The sequence below is a fragment of the Rhincodon typus genome, chromosome 13, assembly GCF_021869965.1.
Source record: "Rhincodon typus isolate 14 chromosome 13, sRhiTyp1.1, whole genome shotgun sequence".
NCBI classification, from domain to species: domain Eukaryota; kingdom Metazoa; phylum Chordata; class Chondrichthyes; order Orectolobiformes; family Rhincodontidae; genus Rhincodon; species Rhincodon typus.
The window spans coordinates 64,070,125-64,095,823 of record NC_063344.1 but is presented as its reverse complement, the minus strand read 5'-3'; the positions used below and the strand labels follow the sequence as shown (position 1 = coordinate 64,095,823).

Genomic DNA, 25,699 nt, shown 5'->3' with positions numbered 1-25,699 from the left:
TAACTGAAAAGAAGAGTGTGTGGTAAAGAGAGGGCAAGTTGTCGAACTGGTTCTGTACAAAGCTGAACTAAGTGATAAACTTAAAGTATGTGCACCCAGGCAAACAAGAGGAAGTACAATGAACAGTTCAAGAAAGCTCAGTGTGGAGACATGGTGCCAGGAAAGTGTCAGGAAGTAGTGATATGGTGGTAAATTCACCAGATGTTAACCCAGAAGCCCAAGTTCATGTTCTTGGGACAAGGGTTCAAATCTCAAATAGCAGCGAGTGTGATTTAAATTCAATTCATCAATCTGGAATATCAAGATGGTCTCAGCAATGGTGATCATTAATGACAATTATCGTTTTTCCGTTCTTAAAACTCATTTGATTTACTAGTGTCCTTTATAAAAAGAAATCCAACATCCTTACCCTTTCTTAGAACTCTTGGTCCACAGTAATGTGACTGAATATTAGCTTCCTTTTGAAATGGCCTGGAATGCCATTCAGTTGCATGGCAAAATGGATCAGCAACAAATGCTGGCTTTGCCAATGATAGAACGAAAGAAAAAACAAGCTACTGCATTAATTAATACAAAATGTGGATAATTGTGGTAGTGATGCACTCGATGGGCAGAATGGCCACCTTCTGTGCAGTAATGACTTGGTGTTTCTCATGAGAAAAGTCTGCATTATGAGGCAGTGGACTACATGGACAGTACCAAGCCATTGAAAGATGCTTAAGATCAGATTACAAGGCACTCGGAGGGTATGGCAGAAATATTAAAGGAATATGTTGCATCAGTCGTACTCTTTAAGATTTCCTAAGGACAAGTTTTGGGAGTCATCTCCTTGCTGAAAATCTGTTTTGGGCAGAAAAGCCCCATCCCATCCACACTGGTGAAATTGTGGTAGTGTGGAAACACTGCAAGCAGTATTTAAATGCATCAGCGTTGGGATGCGATTAGGGTCTAGTCCAACAACTGAAGAGTCAGTGAGTGCACATATCACATCCTCTGGGGTGACATATGCCTCCTGTGGTGGATGTTCCCAGGATCATGGACCCTGGGGTTTTTTTGGGGGGGAGGTGAGGGGATAGAAACCCCCACCACCATAAACTGGCAACCAGCTGTGGTTAATGCCAGTAATGCACCACAGGGAGAAGCTGGGGATTGACAAAGCACCCAGGCCATGGAAGGTAAGATTGAGGATCATGGAGAGAGGAAAATTGCCAGTGGGGAGTGGCTCAGCAATAAGGGCAAGTGAGACCCTCCCTTCCAGGTGCTAGGTCCTTTAAATGAAGGGCTACTGTCCATCCAACCAATCGTCCCCATCTTCCTGACTAGAATCCTGTGAGCAAGCTCAGTGGGTTTCCTGCACGGTTATCGCAGCACTTGCCACAGGGTGAATAGTACTATCATCAGGCTGTCTTATGGTCCTTATCGGCACATTTAATAACATCAACTGGTAGTGGCTCAGGAAGGCCGACCACAAGCCTTCCCACCATAGAGTGAAATTGGGCTAGAGGTGAGAAAGCAGCTGGGTGCACACAGAATGCTCCAAACCCGATTAAAAACACCAAACTCACCTGAGCAGAAGGCATTAAACCCTGCCCTACCATCAGAGTTTTGCATCAAATTCTCTCCTTTCTCCAGGACACGCCCTCACACCCCAGAATTGAGACACCATTGTACTCTAACGATTTGCACAATTGCCAACCTCCTTTTCACTAAGCCTATGTTCCATTCCCACATTTCTGAATGCAGCTTTCATTGTTGATGGTTGCTATAAACAAAAGATTGCACCACGGTATAAAGACTGATCCCAGGGTCTGGTTTCTTGGGAATAATTCCAAATGCCTCATTGTACACTTGCCTTTTCTCAGTTGCCAATTTCTCTGCAATTTGACAAGATTCATTCCTCTCTCTCTCTCTCCAGTCCAACATCCACTTTCTGATTTGAGAGTCTACTTTCAACCTTACTGCAAATTGCAGTCTGTTCTCTTCCTACCTTGACCTGAAGCTTTTGTACAAGTTGAGCCTGACGCTGTTGTCCATCTTGATATGCCTGAAGCTTTCGCCTATAAACCCTTTCTTCGTTCTCAAATTGACGGCGGAGATCTGACACAGCCTTTGACTCAGTCCCCTTTTGCTCCCACTCAGAAACTTCAACCTTGAGTGATTTCTCCAACTAGTGGAAAGGAACACAGAAAATACAATTAGGCCTAAGGACTACCAAAGAGACATCATTTCAGCCAAGTGAAATTATGGATCATTATATACCATGTGGCATGATAGCATGTGGTGATATTTATTTTCTTAGAGCTGCTGTCTGCATGTTGGTCCAGTGAAACAGGCTGTGAAGGCAACAACTAGATAGCCAAGCTCCTTACTAGATAGCCAAGCATTGAGTCTCACTTCAGGTCACCTTTCACTATTGGATCTATTTACAAAGAGACAGACTTGCATTTCTACAGATCTTTCACAATCCCAACATGCTTTACAAAATTATTACTGTTGTAATGCAGCAAATACAGGCATCCATTCGCAGAGGGGCAGATCCAACAAGCAATAATAAATAACCAGCTGGGAGATCTCCCCTGCTTCCTTCCAAACAGTACAGAACATTTTACATCCATTTGATAGACCATTTGACGTCACATACTAAAAAATACAGCCACACTTGCCATGCACGACTCCCTCAGAAACTCACTGAAGTGTCAGCCTGGATTGTGTGATGTTCCAGAAGTGGCTTTGAATCTCCTGAGCCTCCAAAGTGGACACCTTTACCTAGAGCAGTCAGCTCATGAATAGTCAACTTGCTCTGCTGTTAATTCATTTTCTGCCGATGCTTGGTGAAATAGTATGAAAAGATAGAATGTCCTGAGCCTAAGCTGACTCTGAACATGTTATATCAGAGATACACAGTTCCACAGTACATGCATTATTCCCATTAACAGGGACTGACAATGTTAGGGCATTTCTAACACCTTTAAAATTGTAAATAAAAACCGAAAGAACTGCGGAAGCTGTGTATCAGTAACAAAAACAAAGTTGCTGGAAAAGCTCAGCAGGTCTAGCAGCATCTGTGAAGGAAAAAACAGAGTTAATGTTTCAGGTCCGGTGACTCTTCCTCAGAACCAATTCCAAAACCTGAACAAATACCACTCTTTCTGAGCTGTTAACAGTTCTGATGAAGAGTCATCAGGCTCAAACATTAACTTCCATTCCTAAGGAAGTATCTTTCAAATCCATAAATTAATGCCACAGTTGATGCTGCCACATACACCCTCTGTAGCACAAATTTCCACACATACAGACTTCTCTGTCTATATGTTAGACTCCAAGAAAACATGGAAAATCCATCTGGGAAGCAGCGTTTATAGACAGTAACACTTAGTGCATACAGACTGTTGCCTTAACGCACATCTCCGGCACATTATACCACAACAGGTTCCTTGACCAGTTTTACTAGTGGAACGACCTGTATTACTAGTCCAGTGTTACTAGTCCAGTACTAATGTTACTGGTTTAAGGTTCAGTGTTGTATACTGGTCTCAATTCCCATAGTACATTGGTCTTTCACTGGTCCAGAATGACTGTTTATTCCCTCTTGGAAACAACAGAGAATGATCTAAGAGAAAACCAAAAAACTGGTAACACTTCACTCAAAAAGTGAAGACTTTAGCAATGTTAGTATTAGGTCTGACAACAGAAGTTGCTGGAAAAGCTCAGCAGGTCTGGAAGCAGACGAAACGTTAACTTTAATTTTTCTTCACAGATGCTGCCAGACCTGCTGAGCTTTTCCAGCGACTTCTGTTTTAGTTCCTGATTTACAGCATCTGCAAAAAAACAGGGTTACAGGGACAGGGTAGGGGATGGGTCTGGTTGTGATGTTCTTCGGAGGGTTGGTGTGGACTCGATGGGCCAAATGGCCTGCTCCAACACTGCAGAGATTCTATGCAATCCATGGAAAACAAGTAAGTTTGAATATCGCAAGCTCTGGGATGATAACAGGAAGACTAAAGCAATTGGCTCTCATATGGTGACTGAGTCAGTGAGCTGATTGAAGACCATTGTCTTTGATCAAAGAACAAGGGTAGAGAGAGCTGGAAAGCTACCAAAAAGGCTTAACCTGTGAAGCACGCACTGTGAATGGAGATGGTGGCAATGTAAATAGCCCAAGAGAATAATTGCTTCTAAAGGAGAATATTGCTCCTCGGAGCCAGGGAGAATTGCTAGCTGAAGAAACCGTATGGCCTTCAGTGAGGGACAAAGTTGAGGGGGAGGGGAGTGGTGATGCTGAGTCAAATGCAAACAGTCAGCTCATCCTCAACCGGCAGATTGTTAACAGGAAACAGCTGGTGTTGGGCTTCAACAATCTGATTCTCTGTGACTGCTGGGGAGAAGGCGCAGCAAGGCAGAGGGCATGATTAACTCCAATTCCTCAAAAACAAACATTCTTTGTGTTTAATCTTCGCTTGTTGGGCAGATAATGTTTCACAACACTGCCTCCACTGTTTTAATTGTTCAAAATGTCCCTGCGCTGCCGTAATTACTCTACCACGTCAGCTGCTTTATATCATTGCAATAATCTTTATTTGGTTCCAGTGGCGATTAAAACCAGACCCTATCAATCCAATGCTACTGAAATGCCTCCTTGCCTCTGGGAGTTCACGGGTTTAAAACTCATTACTTCTTCCATCAATCCTGCCAAGGCCAAGCAAGACCTACAACAATAAATACACCCATTAAGAGTTCACTTTCTGTTGGTGCCCCTTTTGCTGCAAGAACTGTCCCCGAGCCTTGCTCACTGTATTGCCCCATCTCCCCTATCCTGGGCAGCTCATTTGCCTCTACATGGTGCCCAACCTATGGTGGCTCACTTGCAAGACTAAACTTGGCACAGGGAGGGACTCGAAGACCGAACTTTCATTGTACCATGTGGATGTGAATTATACTTTCTCCTGTTGGACAATCTTTATATTGAAAGAACTGGTTGAGGAATTTTCTAAAATGATATAATTGAACATTTCGGTAATTGTTTTAAGTTTTTCCATAGTAACATTTACTTGCAAATATTTATTTCACCCCCCCGCATCGGGTTTTGTTTAACCCAATTGATTCAATTTGATTCCATTTTCTCCTCCCTACTGATTTCTTTCTCCCCTTGCACCTAAAATGTTGCAGTCTCAGGGGTGAATTGTTACCAGTTGTCATCTGGCCATCTTGTCCACATGTATGTACAGGGCCAGCATACTATTCAACTATGGAAGGCATCAGAGCCAGATCCAGTCCTCAGCTCACACACAGACACGCAGTCACTCTGAGATTAAGCCTCACACATACACGGGCTTATTAGTGGTGAGCAACTATGACTAATTACTTTATATCTCTAATCTTGGGGGTGCTATGACTGCCTTTAGTGCGATGTTCCAACACAGCACAAACTGCTAATTGAACCTGGAATTTTCCAATATGGTTTTGATGGCAAAATGTACCTATAAAACCCCAAAAAATCCACGCTGCTAATTCGAAATGTAAAAAGAGGATAGATATGTATCTTTATAGCACAAATCACACCTTCAGGATGTCTCAAAGAAAGTCTCGTTTGGCAATGACGTACCACTGAAGTGCAGTCACTGTTGCGATGTGAGAAGCATGGCTGAAAATTTGTACACAGCAAGATCCACAAACAACATCAAGGAAGAAAGATGGGGTCTCGGTAAGTCTCATTTTACAAGTGTAATAACTGACAGCTCAGTGTAATTTTGATGAATGCATATTACCAACAACATCTTTGTCCTCTGACTGTCTCAATGGGAACGTAGGCTGACCTACTGGTGAATTTCTCACCATCGATGTGCACCTTGCTTGAGATTTCCCGATATGTGGTGCCAATGGCACCAGAACCCATGGTTAGGGCACATCCTAAAGTAACTGACACTGCACAGGAAAGTCAATTGGATACTGGGGTCAGGGTCATACTCAACAAATCACTGACTGAATGCCAGAGTAAGAGAAGTTTTCAAACTTGATGAAAGTCAGCTAGTGGAAAGTCAGTCCCATTGTTTCTCCAGTTGTCACAAAAGCTTTTTAAAAAATAATATAAAGTGCCCAAACTACCCAATTTTCAGCCCCAGATTGATAGGAAGTATGGACCAGGTTTGTGTACCTAACAAAGGCTCAGTTAGCTGGTCTGTGATGCAGTGTGATGCAAACAACATGGGTTCAGTTCCTTCACTGGTTGAGGTTACCATTAAGGTCAAGGTCCCTTCTTGTCAACCTCTCACCTCACCTGAGACATGGTGACCTTCAGGTTAAATTCATCACCAGGCTCCTTCCAATGAAAGAACAACCCTATGGTTCTCTGGGGCTATGGCTATTTTACTTAACAAGAAATCACTATTTATTATACACTGTTAGATGCTCGTGACAGGTGAATAATTAAACTTAGCAATCCCTATAAATTAGAAATAAAGCCGTTATAATGCTCCCTGACATACGTGGATGGACCAAGATAAACTGGGAAAAATACTTGGGCAAACTAGAAAAACAGTTCTGTAGTCTTTATTCACATGATTTGTTGGGATGATCTTGCAGAGCCAAAGATTTCCCTCCAACCTCGAGTTTTGGAATGCTTCTAGTGATTTATAGAAGGATAGGTGGCTGTTTCTCTCATGAAAGGTCTCTCATTTATCCAATTCAATGTCACAATTTGGCACATCTGCTGAAGCTAAGCTGGTTTTCTTTCGGTTTAAAGTGGCTTACTGGAGAGAATAAGAACTAAAGATAGTAGGAACTGCAGATGCTGGAGAATCCGAGACAACAAGGTGCAGGGCTGGATGAACACAGCAGGCCAAGCAGCATCATAGGAGCAGAGAGGCTGACGTTTCGGGCCTAGACCCTTCATCAGATAAGAACTAAGACTGGTTGGTTGCTAGTTAACTGCTCTGCTGGTTCTCTTCTTTCTTTGTCTTGTTCACAGCTTAAACTGTTCAGCTATCTGATGACAAATCAGCTTGTTGTTGGCAAGCAGAAAACCCTTTATCCTTGATAATTAGTCTCTAGGCCACAAACCAATCTGATTCAGTTGTAAACAACCTCTCAGCTCCAGCTCATCTGCACACTGTGTGTCTGTGGGCTCCAGCAAATGAAGTTTACAAAAGGTATTGAGTTCCTTACTTCCAAAACATGCAGCCATCCTTTGGTTTCAAAACAGGTCTTTGTCATTTCAGTCCACGGTTGCAAAAGCAGAAGAATAAAAGTACAGTATTTACATGGGAGTAAACGGACCACCAAGATGCATATGGAAGTGTGCTTTCAAGGAAAACAGCTGGAAGTAGCAGTTTCAGGCATAGCTGTGGTGCTTCTGTGATTAAATAGCTTCCTGCCACTCATTCTCAATGTTCATATGAGCAATGTCTATTTGTGTATTTGAGGGTATTAAGTGTTATGGGGGCATACACAGGGTAAGGAATTAACTCTGTCAGAAAGAGGGACAATGGAATACTGGTAAGGGGATAAAAATAAAACTCGTAAGTATCAGATGCACCACATTGGCAATGTGCCTGGTCTAAATATCATTTTCTAAGACCATCTGAGCAAGATGGTGGTTACATCTCTTCAATCCCAAAAGCTCCCTCACTTTTATATTTTGCACTAATTTTGAGGACTCTTAACACAGCGTGGTGTCCAAATCTTGGACCAGTGTCCACATCTCAGGAGACTCTTCAAATGCCTCTCTTAATTCCTGGACAGAGTCCAAATTGCCAAACCAACTTGGATCTCCACCACTCTGTTCTTTCTGTCACCAGCCTTATTTTTCTATTTAACTCAATCTGCAGGGCTCAGTGCTCCTCCCACATTCTATTGTCCCACTGTAGTCTTTCTCCTCAGAGCATCGCTACTCTGTCGAAATCAAGTCTCCTATTCTCATTCAATCTCTCCTAAACTGAACAAATGTTCAGCTCCCTTGTTTCAAACCCCTGCTTCCATACAAAATTGGTGTCAGCTAATCATAAAATCTTCTTGATCCATCTTTCTAGTCTCTTCTTTTCTTTGAGATTTGGCAACTTCACACATGCTGCAGCTTAAAACCAAAACAAACCAAATTTAGGACTAATGTCAGGAAATCCTTCACAGAGTGTTAGCAACATGAAATGATCTTCTAGTTCGAGTAGTGGAGCAATACGTCTGACATTATACGCAAAATAATTAAATATTGTGATAGGCTGAAAAGCCACTCTGGAGCGGGTGTCAGAGGGCAAACAACTTTTCACATTTCATTTGAAATCAGGAACAAAGTCTTTACCAAAATGTAGTGAATAGTGGGGCAATTGGAACTTGGAAAATGGAGATTGTTGAATAAACATATTAAAGAATATGAAGGAAAGGCAGGTAGAAAGAGTCAGGTACAGATCAGTTAAGGTCCAATTGAATGGCAAAGAGAAACAAAGAAGCAATGGCCTAACCATGTTCAGGTTAGCGATCGATGACATTGAGTCTTGTTGTGTGCTTCATGAGCTTTCGGTTTTTATTATTAGCAGATATGTTCTCTATTTTTAACTGTGTTTAAGAAATGACTACAGTCTATTTAACAAAGCATTTCCACTTACATGATAGAGTACAAAAATCCAAACACCCGCTACCCCCAGCAAAATCAATCTCGGAGCCTCGGCTCCATCTCGCATATTCCCTTATCTTGTTTTCCTTGGCTCCAGCCCCTGCTTCCCACGCTCCAAGCCTGAGTGCCTCATTCCTAAATAGCTGCATTCAAACTCAATGTGTAGTTAATCAGAGAGTTATTTTCCTAAGCTGTAAAATCAGATGAAATACAGGACGTGCCTTCTGATTGTGTACTGATGGATAATTGAATTTTCTCTCCCTTTTGCCATCATGTGTTTTTCTCAAATTGCTGGTTGGGGGGTGGGTGGTGGGGGATTGAGGGGAGGGGATGCTGGTGCATAGGAACACAGCAAACGCCATCGGGGAGGAACGCAAGAACAAAGCATCAGAGAAGTGAAGAGAATTTCAATCTGTACAGTTACTTCAGTGTTTAAAAGGGAATATCCGTTTATTATCTGATTTGGCTTCGTTTCAAGAATATGCATTATGGGAAAGTATATTTTATGCAGTCGAGCTGGTGACAGTTTCTGAGTGCAGCTTAGAGTATCATACTTTGGGCATGGAGAATCCTCTGCACTAGTTAAAAAAATAATTGTTTACATTCAAAGATAATTCCTGTATAATCTTGAAAGACTTCAAAGTTAGCTGCATCAGTTGGAACTTCGAGGTGCATCACAAGATTGGAGTTATGCTGTAGTGTTTTGAGACTGCCTTTTGAAAACATTCTCACCCCAAGAGCTCACTGCATAAAAGAAAATAGCAGAAAATAATAGTAGTAAATACAGCTTTAATTTCTTGTTTCTTTACTTTGTGTGCAATGAAGAAATTAGTGAAACTCATGTCCCTTTGGATTCAAATAGATTGTAACTTGCACGGCATTAATTCTGCACCGAAAGAGAATACTGTGCAGTGTTTTTAGCACAAAGTGCTCTATCTTCCCTTGATGCTGTCAACACTGCAACTTTGCCTCTCAACTCCCCGCTTCCTATCATTTTCCACACCCTCTCTATCCATAAATTCAGGCAAAAATGATTTACCAGTCTTATAGAGTTTGTGTTGATATGCGCATTCAGGTGTTCATTCCCTATGTGCTGTAAGAGTGTGGAAACATGGGCATTCTTTTATCTGCAACAGTACATGTAGCAGTGTCTGCTCAAGAGAACTATAGAAAGTTGCCCAAGTGAACCATCACCAATAGATCCATAGAGACCTGCAGCACAGAGAGAGACCCTTCATCCCATTGCAACTGTGCCAGTCAAAAACAACCACCTAACTATTCCAATCTCATTTTCCAGCACTTGGCTAATAGCCTTGCAGTTCTCAGGAAGGGTCAATAAACCCAAAATGTTAACTCTGATTTCTCTCCACATATGCTGCCAGATCTGGGGAGCCTTTCCAGCAATTTCTGCTTTTGTTTCTGAAAGCTTTGCAGTGAGTTCCAGATTCTCACTATCTTCTGGGTGAAAACGATTTCCTTGCATCTCCTCTAAACCTTCTGCTACTTATCTTAAGTCAATGTCCCCCAGTCACTGATCATTCCTTCAAGGGGAAAGGTTTCTTCCTGTCTATCCTATCTATGCCCCTCAATTTTATACATTTCAATTATGTCCTCTCTCACTCTCCTCTGCTCTAAGGAAAACAACCTCAGTCTGACAATCTTTCTTCAATAAAACTGAAACTCTCCAGTCCAGGCAACATCCTGGTAAATCTCCTCGGCATGCTGTCCAGCCCTATCACATCGCTCCGATAATGTGGATTTCAGAACCTCACACAATACGCTAGAGCTGTGAACTAACCAATGTTTTATACCTCCCTGCTCTTAAACTCTATGCCTCAGCTAATAAAGGCTAGTATGCCTCCTTAGCCACCTTATCCAGCTGTCTGGATACCATAAGGGACCAGTGTACATACACACCAAGGTCCTTCTGACCCTTTGTGCTTCCCAGGGTCCTACCATTCATCATGTAATCCCTTGCCTTCTTTGGCCTGCCCAAGCACATCACCTCACATTTATTCAGATTGAATTCAATTTGCCACTGAGCAGCCTGTCTGCATCCTCTTGTACACGAAGGCTATCCTCCTCACTGTTTACCACCCCACCAATTTTTGTATCATCTACAAACATACTAATCAACCCTTCCATATTCAAGTCTAAACCACAAACAACTTCGGCCTCAACACTGACCCCTGTGGGACCGCACTGGAGAGGCTTCCAGTTAGAAAAACAATCCTCAAGCATCACCTTCTGCTTCCTGCCACTCAGCCAATTGTGGATCTAATTTCCCAAATTTCATTTGATCCCATGGGCTCTCACCTCTTAACAGTATCCCATGTGGGACCTCATCAAAAGTAGACTACCTCAAAAGCATTGCCCTCATCTACACACCTGGTCACCTCTTCGAAAAATTCAATCAAGTTGATCAGGTATGACATTTAATGAAACCATGCTGACTGTTGATTAATCCCTGCCTTTCCAAATGCAGATTAACTCAGTCCCTCAGAATTGCTTCCAATATTTTCCACACCACTGAGGTTAGAATCTTGTAGCTTCCTGGTTTATCCATTGCTCCTTTTTTGAATAATGGCGTCATTGGTTCCAGTCCTCAGCAGCTCCCCTGTGTCCAGAGAGGAGTTGAGAATTTTTTGCAAGCATCCTCGGTATTTCCTCCTTCGCTGCACTCAACAACCTGAGATACATTATATCCAGCCATGGGGATTTATCTACTTCTAAGCCTGCCAGATCACTAAGGATCTCCTCAGCTTATGCTAATTTGTTTCACCATATCACAGACCTTTCTCCCTGATTTCTATACTCATATCATCCCTCTCATCAGTGAACACCAACTCAAAATGTTCATTGAGAACCTAGATCCTCTAGCTCCATGGTCAAATTACCACTGTTGTCTTTAACGGGAGCTAATTTTCCCCTCATTATCCAATGTCACCAATTACCAAGTGGCCAGACCAGTGCAAAGCGGAATTCTTGCAACATTGATTGAATATTGAAACCAAAGCAGTTTTTTCTACACTGGCCACTTGTGAATTAATGATTAATCCAAAGTATGCACCATATGCACCTATCTGATCATTTTGATTTATAGGCATGACTCTATTTAAAAGCGAAAATGGTCACACATAGGCTGAAATTTGGAATGAGGTTTTATGAATACTCATGGTGTTTGTCAGCTTTTGCCAGAGGTGGGGATGGAGGGTAAAAGTGGTAGCTGACAGTGAAGAGAGGGAAGCTCCAATGTGAAAACATGAACTAGAGTTGTGAACAAATCACACAGCAAACAAGTCAAGGAATGGTGGAGTCTAGAACCAGGAGACAGTGTTATAAATTGGGATTCATGCTTTTAGTATGGATGAGGATTTTTTTTCTGCTTTGAGGTTTTTTTGGTCTTTGAAATTCTCTTCTCTGGAGAGTAATGGAGATTGGACCATTGAATATATTTAAAAGGTGAAGTTAGATCGATTTTGATCAGCAAGGAAATCAAAGGTTGCAAAGAGAGAGGGAAGAGATAGGAAAGTGGAGTAGAGGCCACAATCAGATGAACTACAATCTTACCTAAGGACACAGCAGACATGAGGAGCCTTGTGTTTATGTGTCACAGCTCCCAGTCTCTTCTCTCCCAACAGAATATGAGAGTTAGCAAAGGGAATGCTGTTCCATAAGAGATAGGTGTGAAAAGGCTTACTCTGTTGCTCTTCAGAAAGACAGAAAATGGTCACCAACAAGTGCATGGCTACATTCTCAGGAACACTGTCACCAGAGTTTAAATTCTGGGCTGAGTCAAGTCCTTGCCGCTATCACAAGGAAATGTTTGTCTCTTTCATTAACAACACCAATTAATACTTGTCTTTGAAATGGCTTGAAATATGGCATCTTCTAGATAGATCCACAATATCATTCTGCTCATTATGAAACGTACACTTTAGAGATGAAAATTGTCTGTGGCACGCATTCCAGACAATGGTAATAACAGTTATGTAATGGCCTCCTTTCTGAAGGAGAGGTACTAAGGTCCTTTAGGACAGTCAGGACATTCAATCCTGAGCTGTACATATGGGTCCTGGATAAGAACTCACATTATGAAAGATAGTTTCCTTCACTGTGAAACACTGTGCACTTGGCTCTGCAAATGCTTCACTAGAAAGTCAGCACTTCAGTAGAAGGCATTAATACATATTTTCTATCAACCTGTTCACAGATGTTATTACCTCTGGAATTGGTGGGACTCAAACTCAGGTCTCATGGCTCACAGGTAGGGACACCACCACTGTAACACACAAGCCGTTGAAGACATTACTGTGCTGCAATAGACTAATCATTTTTAGCAGTTTGTCTACTTATTAAGGTGGATTGATCAGTTCCATGGAACTTGTGGTACTGGTACCTACAAACATTATTGGTCCCTTTAAAAGCCTGAGTTAAAACATATTATGACCATATTAAAGAATTTTATCAGGGGCTAAGTAGACTGTTATGCTGCAAAACCTTTCCAATATGACTTACAACAGAAAGGTAAAGGAAGACAGCCTGGAGGGACACTTCAACCACACTCCCCTCACAGTAAGACCTGACACAATGGCCCCTTGCTGTTCCACTCAGGCTGCAAGCTGCCCTTAATGACCTTGGCAGTTGTGCTTGGCTCCAGAACAGGGAACATTTTGGCTATACTCAGTCCCCTGGCACTCACTGATCTCTAATTAAAATTCCCAGGTCATTAATTCGCTTCCTTTATTATCCCTGTTGGAATGCTTCAGCATGGCAGCACAGTAAATATAACTCAATTTGCATTGTTTAATTTGAGTTGTTTTCAAAAGGGGCAGTTTTATTAACCCTTGTATCTTCAGTTTGGTATTCAAGCTGCATTAAGGCGTTCTCGCCAATGTTATCTGGGACGACAAAGTGTAAAGTAAAAATAAAGTTAGACACAAAAGACACACACGATGGTGTGATTCTATCTTTTTTGTTATTCTTGAATCTGCTCTTTCCTCAAACAGTGTCACTATGGAAGCATGAGCAACTTAACTGGAGATAGAAATACACATTTCTAAATGACCATAAATCTTACGAAATGCTGCCTTTCTCAATGTTATCCTCCATCCAAAATGTTCCATAATCAGTAAAATCAAGAATAGCCTCCAACAAGGAAGTTCTCTCTCCAGTCTGTGGAGAGATCAGCTGGAACTTGAATTAACATACAAGTTGAAAATTGATAAGGTGGTTTTGGGACAGTTTCTTACAGAAGTTCATTCCAGGGCAACCTGACAGCAGGCTATTCTAGATCTCGTATTGTGCAATTATTATGTAATTACTTCAGTGAAGGTACCCCTAGAGAGCAGTGATCATACCATTATTGAATTTCACATTCAGTTTGATGGAGAGAAGAGTGAGCAGAAGAAGAGTTAGCATTTAAATAAAGAATAATTATGTGGGTTTGAAGACAGATCTTGCTAATATGAACTGGGAAATTAGGTGAGGGATAGGGGAGTGGAGATGCAACGGCAGACATTCAAGATGATATTTCATAACCCTTAGCAAAGATGCAGTGAGAAAAACAAACTTTGGGATGGGACACATCATCTATGGTTGACTAGGGATGTTATAGTTAGAAGATAGTCTCAAAAGCATATAATTCCTCAAAGATTAGTGACTGGTCAGAAGATTAGTCAGTATTTAAACAAAGAATGATAAAAATATAAGGAAATAGAAATTAAAAAGCCAGCTAGAAATATAAAACAGGAAGTAAGAATTTCTACAGATCTCTCAAAAAAGCAGTTAAAGTGAGTTTTGTTTTCCTGGAGACTAATAGCCCGGCAGACTAATAATGAATAATATGTAATAAAGGGTTAATTATTATTTTATGCAAAAGAATAGTTAATGAGCATGCTCAAAAGGAGCCGTGTCAATGATGTCCGATCACATGAACTGGATCCTGAGCCTTAGGGTTTCAGATGATGTATTCTCTTACTTTGCCTTCAAATGCATAGTTATGTTTAATGAAGCTTGTTAATGATCACATAGACCCCCAGAACTGGAGATAAAATGGCAAGGAGTCCCTGAAGCAAATTACAGAGATAGCAAAGTGCTACAGGTAGAGAACAGAGGCTAGCCCAGTGTTCCAATCCCAGAAGCAGGCAAATAAGAAGCTCAGTGGGAATGGGAAGCAAAAAAATGACAGACTTCAAGGCCCATCGACCAAACTGTGTAGAGAAAGCAAATACCAAAAGATGACAAAAGCATGGGAGAAAGCTCAGAGTGGAGAATGTATCAAGCTTCCAGTGAAAGCAATAAGTGAGCAATAAATTCCTGTAGACAAGCTTTGTAGCGGCACAAGACAAACTGCACAGCGGGCCACACTGAAGAAAGGCCGATGCAAAAACTGAAAAAACAAGGTAAAGAAAGAAGTCTGTGAGTTTGCTGGGTAGGAAAGTGTCTAAATCTTCAATTTGTGCAAAGTTAACTTAGATTGTAATTGGTAGTTAGCTTTGAATGGAAATCTGCTGTTTAAGATTCTGGAGTTGCATGCTTTGAACAGGTTTGTTTTCAAAGAGTGCATTGAAAGAACCAGCTGAAACTGCAATCTTGATTAACTGACTCAAATGTTTTGGGTACACATATAAGTAGCCAATTTCATGAAACTGAGCCACTGGAGTGTGACTTATAATTGAATGCTGGAGCTGAGCATTTGAAGGAGTTCAACAGAAAGAGGTGTTTTGTTGATTTAAGACCATAAGATATAAAATCAAAAATAGGCTATTGAGCTCGTCAAGTCTGCTCTGTCATTAACTGAAATCGTGGCTGATCGGATAATCCTGAACTCCACGTTCCTGACTTATTCCCGAGTAATCCTTGATTCCCTTACGGATTAAAAATTTATCTATCCCAGCCTTGAATGTACTGAATGACCAAGCCTCTGTAACTCTATGTGGTAAAGAATTCCACAGATTCACAACCCTCGGAAGAAATTCCTCTTCATCTGTCTTAACTGTGCAGCCCCTTATTCTGAGGCTATTGCTCTTTGGTCCATGACTCTCCGACAAGGGAAAACAACCTCTCTGCATCTAACCTGTCAATTGTCTAAGCATCCTGTATGTTTCAATAGGTCACCTTTCATTCTTCTAACGAGTACGGGACCAACCTACTCAATCTCTCCTCATAAGATTGTCAATCCATGCCTGGTATCAGCCTAGGGAGCCTTCCCTGGACTACCTCAAATATTAGTCAATCTTTCCTTTAGGGAATCAAAACTAGTCACAGTAATCCAACTATGGTCTGACTGGTTCCTTTTATAGTTTTTAGCAAACCCTCCCTACATTTATACTTCATTCCCTTTGAAATAAAGGCTAATATTCCATTTGCCTTCCTTATTACCTGAACTTGGATGTTCATTTTTTTTGTAATTCATGGACACAAAATCCCCCTGTTCTGTAGCTTTTCTCCACTTAAGTAATATAGAACATAGAACATAGAACATAGAACATTACAGTGCAGTACAGGCCCTTCGGCCCTCGATGTTGCGCCGACCTGTGAAACCAATCTGAAGCCCATCTAACCTAAACTATTCCATTATCATCCATATGTTTATCGAATGACCATTTAAATGCCCTTAAAGTGGGCGAGTCTACTACTTTTGCAGGCAGGGCATTCCACGCCCTTACTACTCTCTGAGTAAAGAACCTACCTCTGACATCTGTCCTATATCTATCACCCCTCAATTTAAAGCTATGTCCCCTCGTGCTAGCCATCACCATCCGAGGAAAAAGGCTCCCACTGTCCACCCTATCTAATCCTCTGATCATCTTGTATGTCTCTATCAAGTCACCTCTTAACCTTCTTCTCTCTAACGAAAACAGCCTCAAAACCCTCAGCCTTTCCTCATAAGACCTTCCCTCCATACCAGGCGACATCCTGGTAAATCTCCTCTGCACCCTTTCCAATGCTTCCACATCCTTCCTATAATGCAGTGACCAGAACTGTACGCAATACTCCAAGTGCGGCCGCACCAGAGGTTTGTACAGCTGCAACATGACCTCATGGCTCCGAAACTCAATCCCTCTACCAATAAAACCTAACATACTGTAAGCCTTCTTAACAACGCTATCAACCTGGGTGGCAACTTTCAGTGATCTATGCGCATGGACACCGAGATCTTTCTGCTCATCCACACTACCAAGAATCTTACCATTAGCCCAGTACTCTGTATTCCTGTTACTGCTTCCAAAGTGAATCACCTCACACTTTTCCGCATTAAACTCCATTTGCCACCTCTCAGCCCAGCTCTGCAGCTTATCTATGTCCCTCTGTAACCTGCAACATCCTTCCCCACTATCCACAACTCCACCAACTTTGGTGTCATCCGCAAATTTACTAACCCATCCTTCTACGCCCTCATCCAGGTCATTTATAAAAATGACAAACAGCAGTGGCCCCAAAACAGATCCTTGAGGTACACCACTAGTAACTGAACTCCAGGATGAACATTTCCCATCAACCACCACCCTCTGTCTTCTTACAGCTAGCCAATTTCTGATCCAAACCGCTAAATCACCCTCAATCCCATGCCTCCGTATTTTCTGCAATAGCCTACCATGGGGAACCTTATCAAATGCTTTACTGAAATCCAAATACACCACATCAACCGCTTTACCCTCATCCACCTGTTTGGTCACCTTCTCGAAGAACTCAATAAGGTTTGTGAGGCACGACCTGTCCTTCACAAAACCGTGTTGACTATCCCTAATCAAATTATTCCTTTCTAGATGATTATAAATCCTATCTCTTATAATCCTTTCCAACACTTTACCCACAACCGAAGTAAGGCTCACTGGTCTATAATTACCGGGGTTGTCTCTACTCCCCTTCTTGAACAAGGGGACAACATTTGCTAGTCTCCAGTCTTCTGGCACTATTCCTGAAGACAATGACGACATATTCACTTTTTCTATTCTTCCTACCAAAATGCATAGCCTCACATTTTTCCACTTTATATTCCATCTGCAAAGGCTTTTTCCACTCAATTAACTGTCTATGGACTTGTCATTTTCAGCACTTGCTTTCCCATGTATTTTTGTATCATTTGCAAACATAGCTACACTGCATTCACTTTCCTTATCCAAGTCATTGTTAGATATTGTAAATAATTGTGGACCCAGCGCCAATTCCTGTGGCATAACATTTGTTACAGGTTGACATCCTGAAAGTGACCCCAATCCTAATTCCTATGATGCTGCTTGGCCTGCTGTGTTCATCCAGCCCTGCACCTTGTTGTCTCGGATTCTCCAGCATCTGCAGTTCCTACTATCTCCAATCCTAATTCTGTCTTCTAATGGTTAGTCAATTCTCTATTCATGCTAATATACCACCTTCAACACCTTGAACTCTTGCTTTATGAAATAGTGTAACGTGTGGTACTTAACCAAATTCCTTCTGAAAATTTAAATATATTACATCCATTGTTTTCCCTTTTTCTATCCCGCTTGTGACTTCTTCGAAGAATTCTAGTAAATCTATCAGGAATGATTTCCCCTTCTTGAAGCCGTGCTGACTGTGTTTCATCATATTATGTATTTCTTAATGTTCTGCTATTACATTCTTTATAATAGACTCTAACATTTTCCATATAAGAGATGTTAATCATCTATGGGCCTATAGTTAGCTGCTTTTTTGAATCCTTCTGTTTTTATATAAAAACTATTACATTGGCAGTTTTCCAATCCTCTGGGACTTTTCTGGAATCTGTGGATTCCTGGAAGATTACTACCAGTGCATCCATTATCTCTGCACCTACTTCTGTTAATATCCTAGGATGCATCCATCACGTCCAGGGGATTTATCAGTCTTTAGTCCCATTAGTTTCCCTCCTCCATTTCCCCTGTATTTTTGCCTTAAATATTTAGTAATTATGGGATATCATTAGCCTTCTACAGTGATAATTGCTGCAAAGTATCTATCAATCCTCTTCATGATTCCTTGTTATTACTTCTTCAGTTTCATTTTCTAGGGTCCAATATTCACTTTAGCTTGTCTCTTCCCTATTACATATTTAAAGAAGCTTTTTCTGTCCATCTTGATATTACTTGCAAATTGATTTTCTCTCTTTTTATCATTTAGGTTGTCTTTGGTTGCTTTCTTTTGAAATAACTTGACCAATCTTCTGGTTTACTACTCATTTTTGACACATTGCATGTTTTTTTCTTTCATTCTGTTGCTACGCTCAACTTCCCTGGTTAACTTATGCCCTTTCTAAAAATTCCTTACGGGAATATGTCTTTGCTGTGAACCATGAATTATTTTCTGAAAATGTCTTTACCTAATCATAGCATCTGGTTGGTGAGTTTTTCCAGTCTTTAAAGTGAAAGTAAGGTCTACTGTTTGTTTTCAGGTTTCTAACCTTTTTACTTTGTTTCTCTATCTTTAAAAATAATTTGTTAGGTATAATACAAAACTAATGTATTGAAAAAGGTGAAAAATTAAAGTGATAAGAATGGGGATTCTTCAATGTAAAGAGCTGGCATTTTAAAGTGATTTAATTAATAATTTACTTAAAATATCATAGAGATCGCAGGTTGAGTGTCGCGTTGCGGCTCCAGTGTGCAGTAGCTGGTGAACACCAAGATGATACACAGTGAACATGCTTGTGACAAGCATTCACAGCTTGAGCAACATTGGCTCTGAATTAAAGGCAGAAGTCACTGGGTAATATCTTATAGCCATTACGGAAACACAATTACCAGAAACTCAAAGCTGACAATTAAATTGTGACTTTTGAAAAGGACAGGCAGGAAGGAAAGTGTAGTGGGGTAGCTTTGTTAGTATGAGATATAATTTCTTGCTATCGTACTTATTATCTTGGACTGGATGATGTAGAATCCATGTGGGTGGAAGTAAGAAATAACAAAACACTTGGTGGAAGTGGTCTATCAGCCTCAAAACAGTAGATATACTGTAGGACAGAGATTAAATCGGGAGACAATGAGGGCATATTTTTTAAAAAAGGTGACTTCAATCTTCATGTAGATTGAAAAAATCAAACTGACAGAAGTAATCGCAAGGAAACATTCAGAATGCATTTGAGATAGATTCCTAGAACAATACATGTTGCAGATCCAACCAGGGATCAGGCTATTTTGAATCTAGTAAGGTGTTATGAGACTTCAATAAGAGAGCATAATAATATAAAGAGTGCAATAACAGAATAAAAGAGCTGCAAGGGAATAGTGACCATAGTGTGGTAGAATTTAGCATTCAGTTTGAGGAGGAAAATCATGAGAATTAGAATTAGAATTAGCTCTATTGTCACATGCGTACAGTAAAAAGTTTACAAGTCGCCACTTAGGGTGCCATCTTAGATACAAAGGTACCTAGTTACAGATTCCCAAGTACAAATTATCAGGGAAAAAAAATAGAAAAGTAAAGCACTAAAAAGTCCCGCAATAAATTAGAAAAATAGAGAAATAAGAGTTCAGAATAACATCCTTCCAACCCAGACCACATCGGGCTTCCCCTTGAGGCCAGGAGTCTGAGTCCATGCCGAGGCTGGATGTTCAAATCCACACTGGTTTTCATCCTGGACATCTCCAATGCCGCCCAAGGACAGAAGGTGAAAAGAAATGGGAAAGAAAAGGAAAGAGAGAAAAGAAGAAAAGAATCAGACAGAACAGATGAATTCTGGCTCAGGAGTCCTACTTCGCTGCCATCTTGCCATTCAACATGGGTGAGAAACAACTATGCTAACTTAAAACCAGGGAAATTACATTGGGTTGAGGACAGGGCTGGCTAGAATGGTGTAGGAGGAGTTGGGGGTTGGTTAGAGTTAGGGTTAGTAGAACAGACAGTTGAAGAACAATGGAAGATGTTTGAGAAAATAGTTATGCCTCATGGCAAAGATATATCCCAGGGAGGAAAAAGGACTCTAAGAACAGGATAAACTGACCCTCGTTAACCAGGGAAGTTGAGAGCATCAAATTGTATGTGTTTTCTTTCTCTGTGGACAAAGATCTGTGGTAAGTAAGGATATTAGAAAAGTTTTAAAAACTAACAAAGATGACAAAGAAAAAGAAAAAAGTAAGCTGAAGGCAAACTAAAAAGTAATGTAAAAATGTACAATAAGAGCTTTGGTAAATACATGAAAAAGTCTACTGTGAACATTGGTCTGTTAAAGAATGAGGCTGGGGAAATAATAATGGTGAACCAGAAAATGGCAGAGGATATGGGCACTAAAAGCATTCCAAAAATGCCAAAAAATCAAGGGGACTGGTGCAGGGTATGGGGGCGCAGGAAGTAAACACAGTAACTATCCTTGTAGGAAAATATATCAGAGAAACCAATGGGACCAAGTTCCCTGCTTTCTCGGATATTAAAGGAAATAGTTGCAGAATAATAGATGGACTGTAGTAATCTTCCAGGAATTCTTAGAATCTAGAAAAGTTTCAGACAATTGGAAAACTAACCATTTATTCAAGAAGGGAGGGAGACAAAAATAGATAGTAAAAGACCAGTTAGCTTAACTTCTGTTGCTGGAAAAATGTCGTAGTTAATTGTAAAGGATGTTATCATAGACCATTGTAGAAATATATAATATTGTTTGGCACAGATAAGCTGAACCAGAAGGCCTGTTTCTGTGTTGTATGACTCTATGTTTAAGCATAGTCAGCATGGCTTCATGAAGGAAAATTATGCCTAACAAATTTATTATGGTTCTTTAGGTGGTAATGAGCAGGATAGATAAAAGGCTACCAGTAGATGTGATATATTTGGATTTCCAAAGGCATGATATAAAGTTACAGCACATAAGGCTACTTAATATGCTAAAGGCCCATGGTGCTGGAGGTAACATACAAGCATGGATAGAAGCCTGGCTAATTACTAAAACATAGAGAGTTGGGATAAGGGGGGCATTTTTGGAATATCAATCTGTGACAGATGAAGTGCCAGAGTGATTAATGCTGGGGCTACAGTTGTTTACAATATATGTTAACGACTTGAAGGAGGCAAGTGAATGTACTATACCACATCTCTGGATGATAAAAATACGTGGGAAGGTAAATAAAATTCATAGAATCCCTACAATGTGGAGGCAGGCCGTTTGGCCCATCAGGTCCACACTGACCCTCCAAAGAACTTTGCACCCAGACCCACCAACCTGCCCTATCCCTGCATTTCCCATAGCTAACCCACCTAGCCTGCACATCCCTGGACACTATGAGCAATTTAGTATGGCCAGTCCACCCTAATCTGCACATCTTTGGACTGCGACCACCCAAGAAAATCCACGCAGACATGGGGAGAATGTGCAATCTCCACACAGAAAGTCATCTGGGGATGGAATCAAACCCAGGTCCCTGGCACTGCGAGGCAGCATTGCTAACCACTCAGCCACCATGCCACCCCACAGCATGACACAAGGGGCTTACAGAAGGATATAGATAGGTGAAATGAGTAGGCAAAAACTTGTTAGTTGGAATAGAATGTGGGAAAATGTGAGGTTAGCCAGGAAGAAATAAAGAGTTGAATACTGTTTAAGTTGGGAAAGACTGCAAGAAATTGCCCTTTTAAGACAGAGGTGAGGAGGAATTTATTCTCATTAGCAGGTAGTGAATCTGCGGAATTCTTTACAGCAAAAGTCTGTCAAAGTTGACGCATTAAGTTCATTCAAGGTTGAGATGGACAGATTTCCACATCATTATGGGAATCAGGGGTTATCTGGAAAAAGTAGAATAGTGAAGTTGAGGATTTTCAGATCAGCCTTGATCTCACTAAATGGCTGAGCAGACTCAGTGGGCCATGTGGTCTACCTCTGCACCTATGGCTTATGGTCTTAAAGAAGCAATTCCATTGGCGTAGCATACATGGCAAACATGTCGAGGATAAAGAAAGACTTTAACAGACTCTCTAGAAGACGCAGAAGGTCCTGAGTACAATAGTGCCAACAGTTTAGCACACCGTTTTCAGGTCTTGGTAAAAAGCTTGACAAAGATCAGGTCAGTGAATGTTGTACATAAATGACAACAACGTTGATGCAATTCTTCAATAGAGAAAGCACAGAAAAAAACCATAACATTATTAAAATCTGCAACTCCTATTCCAGTTTAAGACAAACTCCATTATTAATCTGTTAAAGTTTAATTAGCACAACTAAGGGCCAGAGTAAACCGTTGGTTCCTTTACAAATGATTTATACCATCTTATGGATAATTGCCAATATGAAACATTGACAAAAAAACTCACATGTTACTGCAAAGTAGCAGGGGTGCCGGATGAAGCCCTATCTGGGCATAAACACATTGTAGAGAGTTCAGAAGAGATTTCCAAAAGATGGTTCCGGGGATAAGAAACTTTACAGATAGACTGATGAAGCTGAAATTGTTCTCCTTGAAGACAAGATGGCCAACAGGCAATCCAATACAGGTTTCAAAATCACAAGCAGGTTTGATATGAATAAATAGGAAGAAATTTTGTAAAAGGAACAAAGGGGCATAGATGTAAAGTGACTTGCAAAAGAAGCAAAGCTGACATAAGACAAAATATTTTGAATCAACAGGTAATTAGGGCATGGAGTGCCCTGCCTGGAATTGTAGTGGAGGTGGGTTCAACTGAGGTATTCAAGAGACTATTGGACAATTATTTAGATCAAAATAACATGCAAGGATATAAGTCTAAGCAGGAGATTTACACTAAGTGACATTACTTATTTGGAGAACTGGTGCAGGCATAATGACTCCTTTGCACGGTAGGACTTCTGGGATTCCATTAATAAAGTGGTTGAAGTCAGAGTTAAGAGTCAGAGAGGTACAAACACAATGGGAAGACAGGTGCCACAAGCTTAAAATGGCACCGCTCCTATCATTGCAGCTTCCCTATGTTGTGGCAAGAAAGTTCTGCACCAGCACCATGCCTGCCCTGTCTGTGATGCCAGGCATACCTTTCACAGGCTAAGTTCATGCTTTTTTTTGTTATTCATTAACAGGATGAAGACGTCGCTGGCTAGGCAGCATTTATTGTCCATCCATAATTGCCCAGAGGGCAGTTCAGAGTCAACCACATTGTTGTGGGTCTGAAGTCACATGTAGGCCAGACCAGGTAAGGATGGCAGTTTCCTTCCCTAAAGGACATTAGTGAACCAGATGGGTTTTTCGCGAGAATTGACAATGGATTCAAGCTCATCATTACATTCTTAATTCCAGATATCTTATTGAATTCAAATTCCACCATCAGCCATGGCGGGATTCGAACATGAGTCCCCAGAATGTTATCCAGGTCTCTGGATTTACAGTCCAGCGATAATACCACTAGGCCATTGCCTCCCTTTGCTGAAGCAGCAATAGAAGGTTTCAGCAGGTAGCTGAGAATTTTCAAAACAGACCACTCCCACCCACAACTGACCGAGGAACAAATTTTACTGATGACCAGCAGATATGATTCGTGAGTGAAATAGTAATTCAACAATGCTAAGTAGTTAATGGGCAGCTATGCAAAGTCCTACTTGGATCATGCCAATTCTCAAATGTTCAAGGCTCAGATAGATAGGCTTTGGAAAAGGATTCAGGGTTATCAGATCAGCCATGATGTCATTGAATGCCAGAGTAGACTTGATGGGCAAAACAGCCTACTTCTGGTCCTACGTCTTGTGGTCTGATGTAGTCTGCAAAGGAATACAAGAAGGATAAGGTGACTGATCAAAAATTTGGTGGATAGAATGCATGGGAAAGTGTCCACTTTTGCAGGAGGAATGGAAAAGTGGTATAACTATGTAAATAGAGAGAGATAACTACGTAAATACAGAGGAATTTGGATGTGCTAGTACATGAATCACAAAATGTTAGTTTGCAGGCACTACCAATGATTAGGACAGCAAATGAATTTTGTCATTTGTTGCAAGGGGGAATAATATATAAATAGGCAGGTTTTGCTACAGTTGTACAGGGCATTAAAATATCCCACATAGAGTACTGTGCACAGTTTTGATCTCCTAATTTAAGAAAGGAGACAACTGCATTAGTTCAGAGAAGGTTCACTAAACCAATTACTGCGATGAAGGATTATCTTATAAGGAATTATCTTATAAGGACTGTTTGAACCGGACGCAATTTGAATTTAGAACAACGAATGGTGATCTTATTAGAGCACATAAGACCGTGAGGAGACATGCTAAGAATGGATACCAAAAGGATGTTTCTTATTGTGGAAGAGAATAGAATGAGGAGAGAGAGTTACAAGTAAGGGGGTCTTTCATTTAAGACAGAATAGAGGAACATTTTAGCTGAGGGTTGAGAGTCTGTGCAGTTCTCTTCTGTGAAGGCAGGATTATTGAAAACTTTTATGGCAGCAACATATAAGTTATGGACAAAACATGGTAGTCAAAAGTAGCCAGGAAAGTAGAATTGAGTCCGCAATCATGCCAGCCATCGTATTGCCAAAAAGTTGAACATTCATATGCTGTTGTGGATGCAATTCCATCCCAAAGTGTGAACACAAAATCTTGGCTGATATTTTAAGAATGAGTAGTACTGACAGAGCTTTGCATTGTCCATTGTGTCAACCTTTAGATGAGACATTAAACCAAACCACTGAGTCTGCATTTTCAGGTACATATAAAAGATCCCATGGCAATATTTAAAGAAACACAGGCAAGTGTATGAATCTGGAGCAGAAATCCCAATATTTATTGCAAGAGTAAAAAAGCGAGAGAAAGAAAGAGAGAATAAAGAAACAAAGAAAGAGAAAAAAAGGAAAATTTTTCATAAAATGCCTAATCTCAGCATTTCCCAAAGTGTTTTACAACCAATGAAATACTTTTGAAGTGTTGTCACTGCATTAAAGTAGGAAGTACAGCAGACAATCTGCACACAGCTAAATCACAACACAAACTACAAAAGGAAAACATTGGTTTTGGGCCAAAACAGCAGGGAGAACTTCTCTCTGGAGTGGGACAGGACAACGGAATTTCGGGACTCAGCAAGCTTAATCGTATTGATATTCATAGAAGTACTTTGCCTTAAGGGAAAAACATAACTAACATTCCAGTCAACAAGGTGCAGGACTGGATGAACACAGCAGGCCAAGCAGCATCATAGGAGCAGAGAGGCT

The 25,699-nt window shown here is 40.8% G+C and overlaps 1 protein-coding gene across 1 annotated transcript in view; it reads right to left on the bottom strand.

Moving 5' to 3' along the window:
• crocc2 (ciliary rootlet coiled-coil, rootletin family member 2) overlaps positions 1-25,699 on the bottom strand; it is a 267,028-nt gene that overhangs the window by 210,371 nt on the left and 30,958 nt on the right. The window contains exon 4 of the mRNA XM_048604136.1: positions 1,988-2,167. Within this exon, the coding sequence (XP_048460093.1) occupies positions 1,988-2,167 (180 nt within the window). The remainder of the gene's footprint in view (positions 1-1,987; positions 2,168-25,699) is intronic.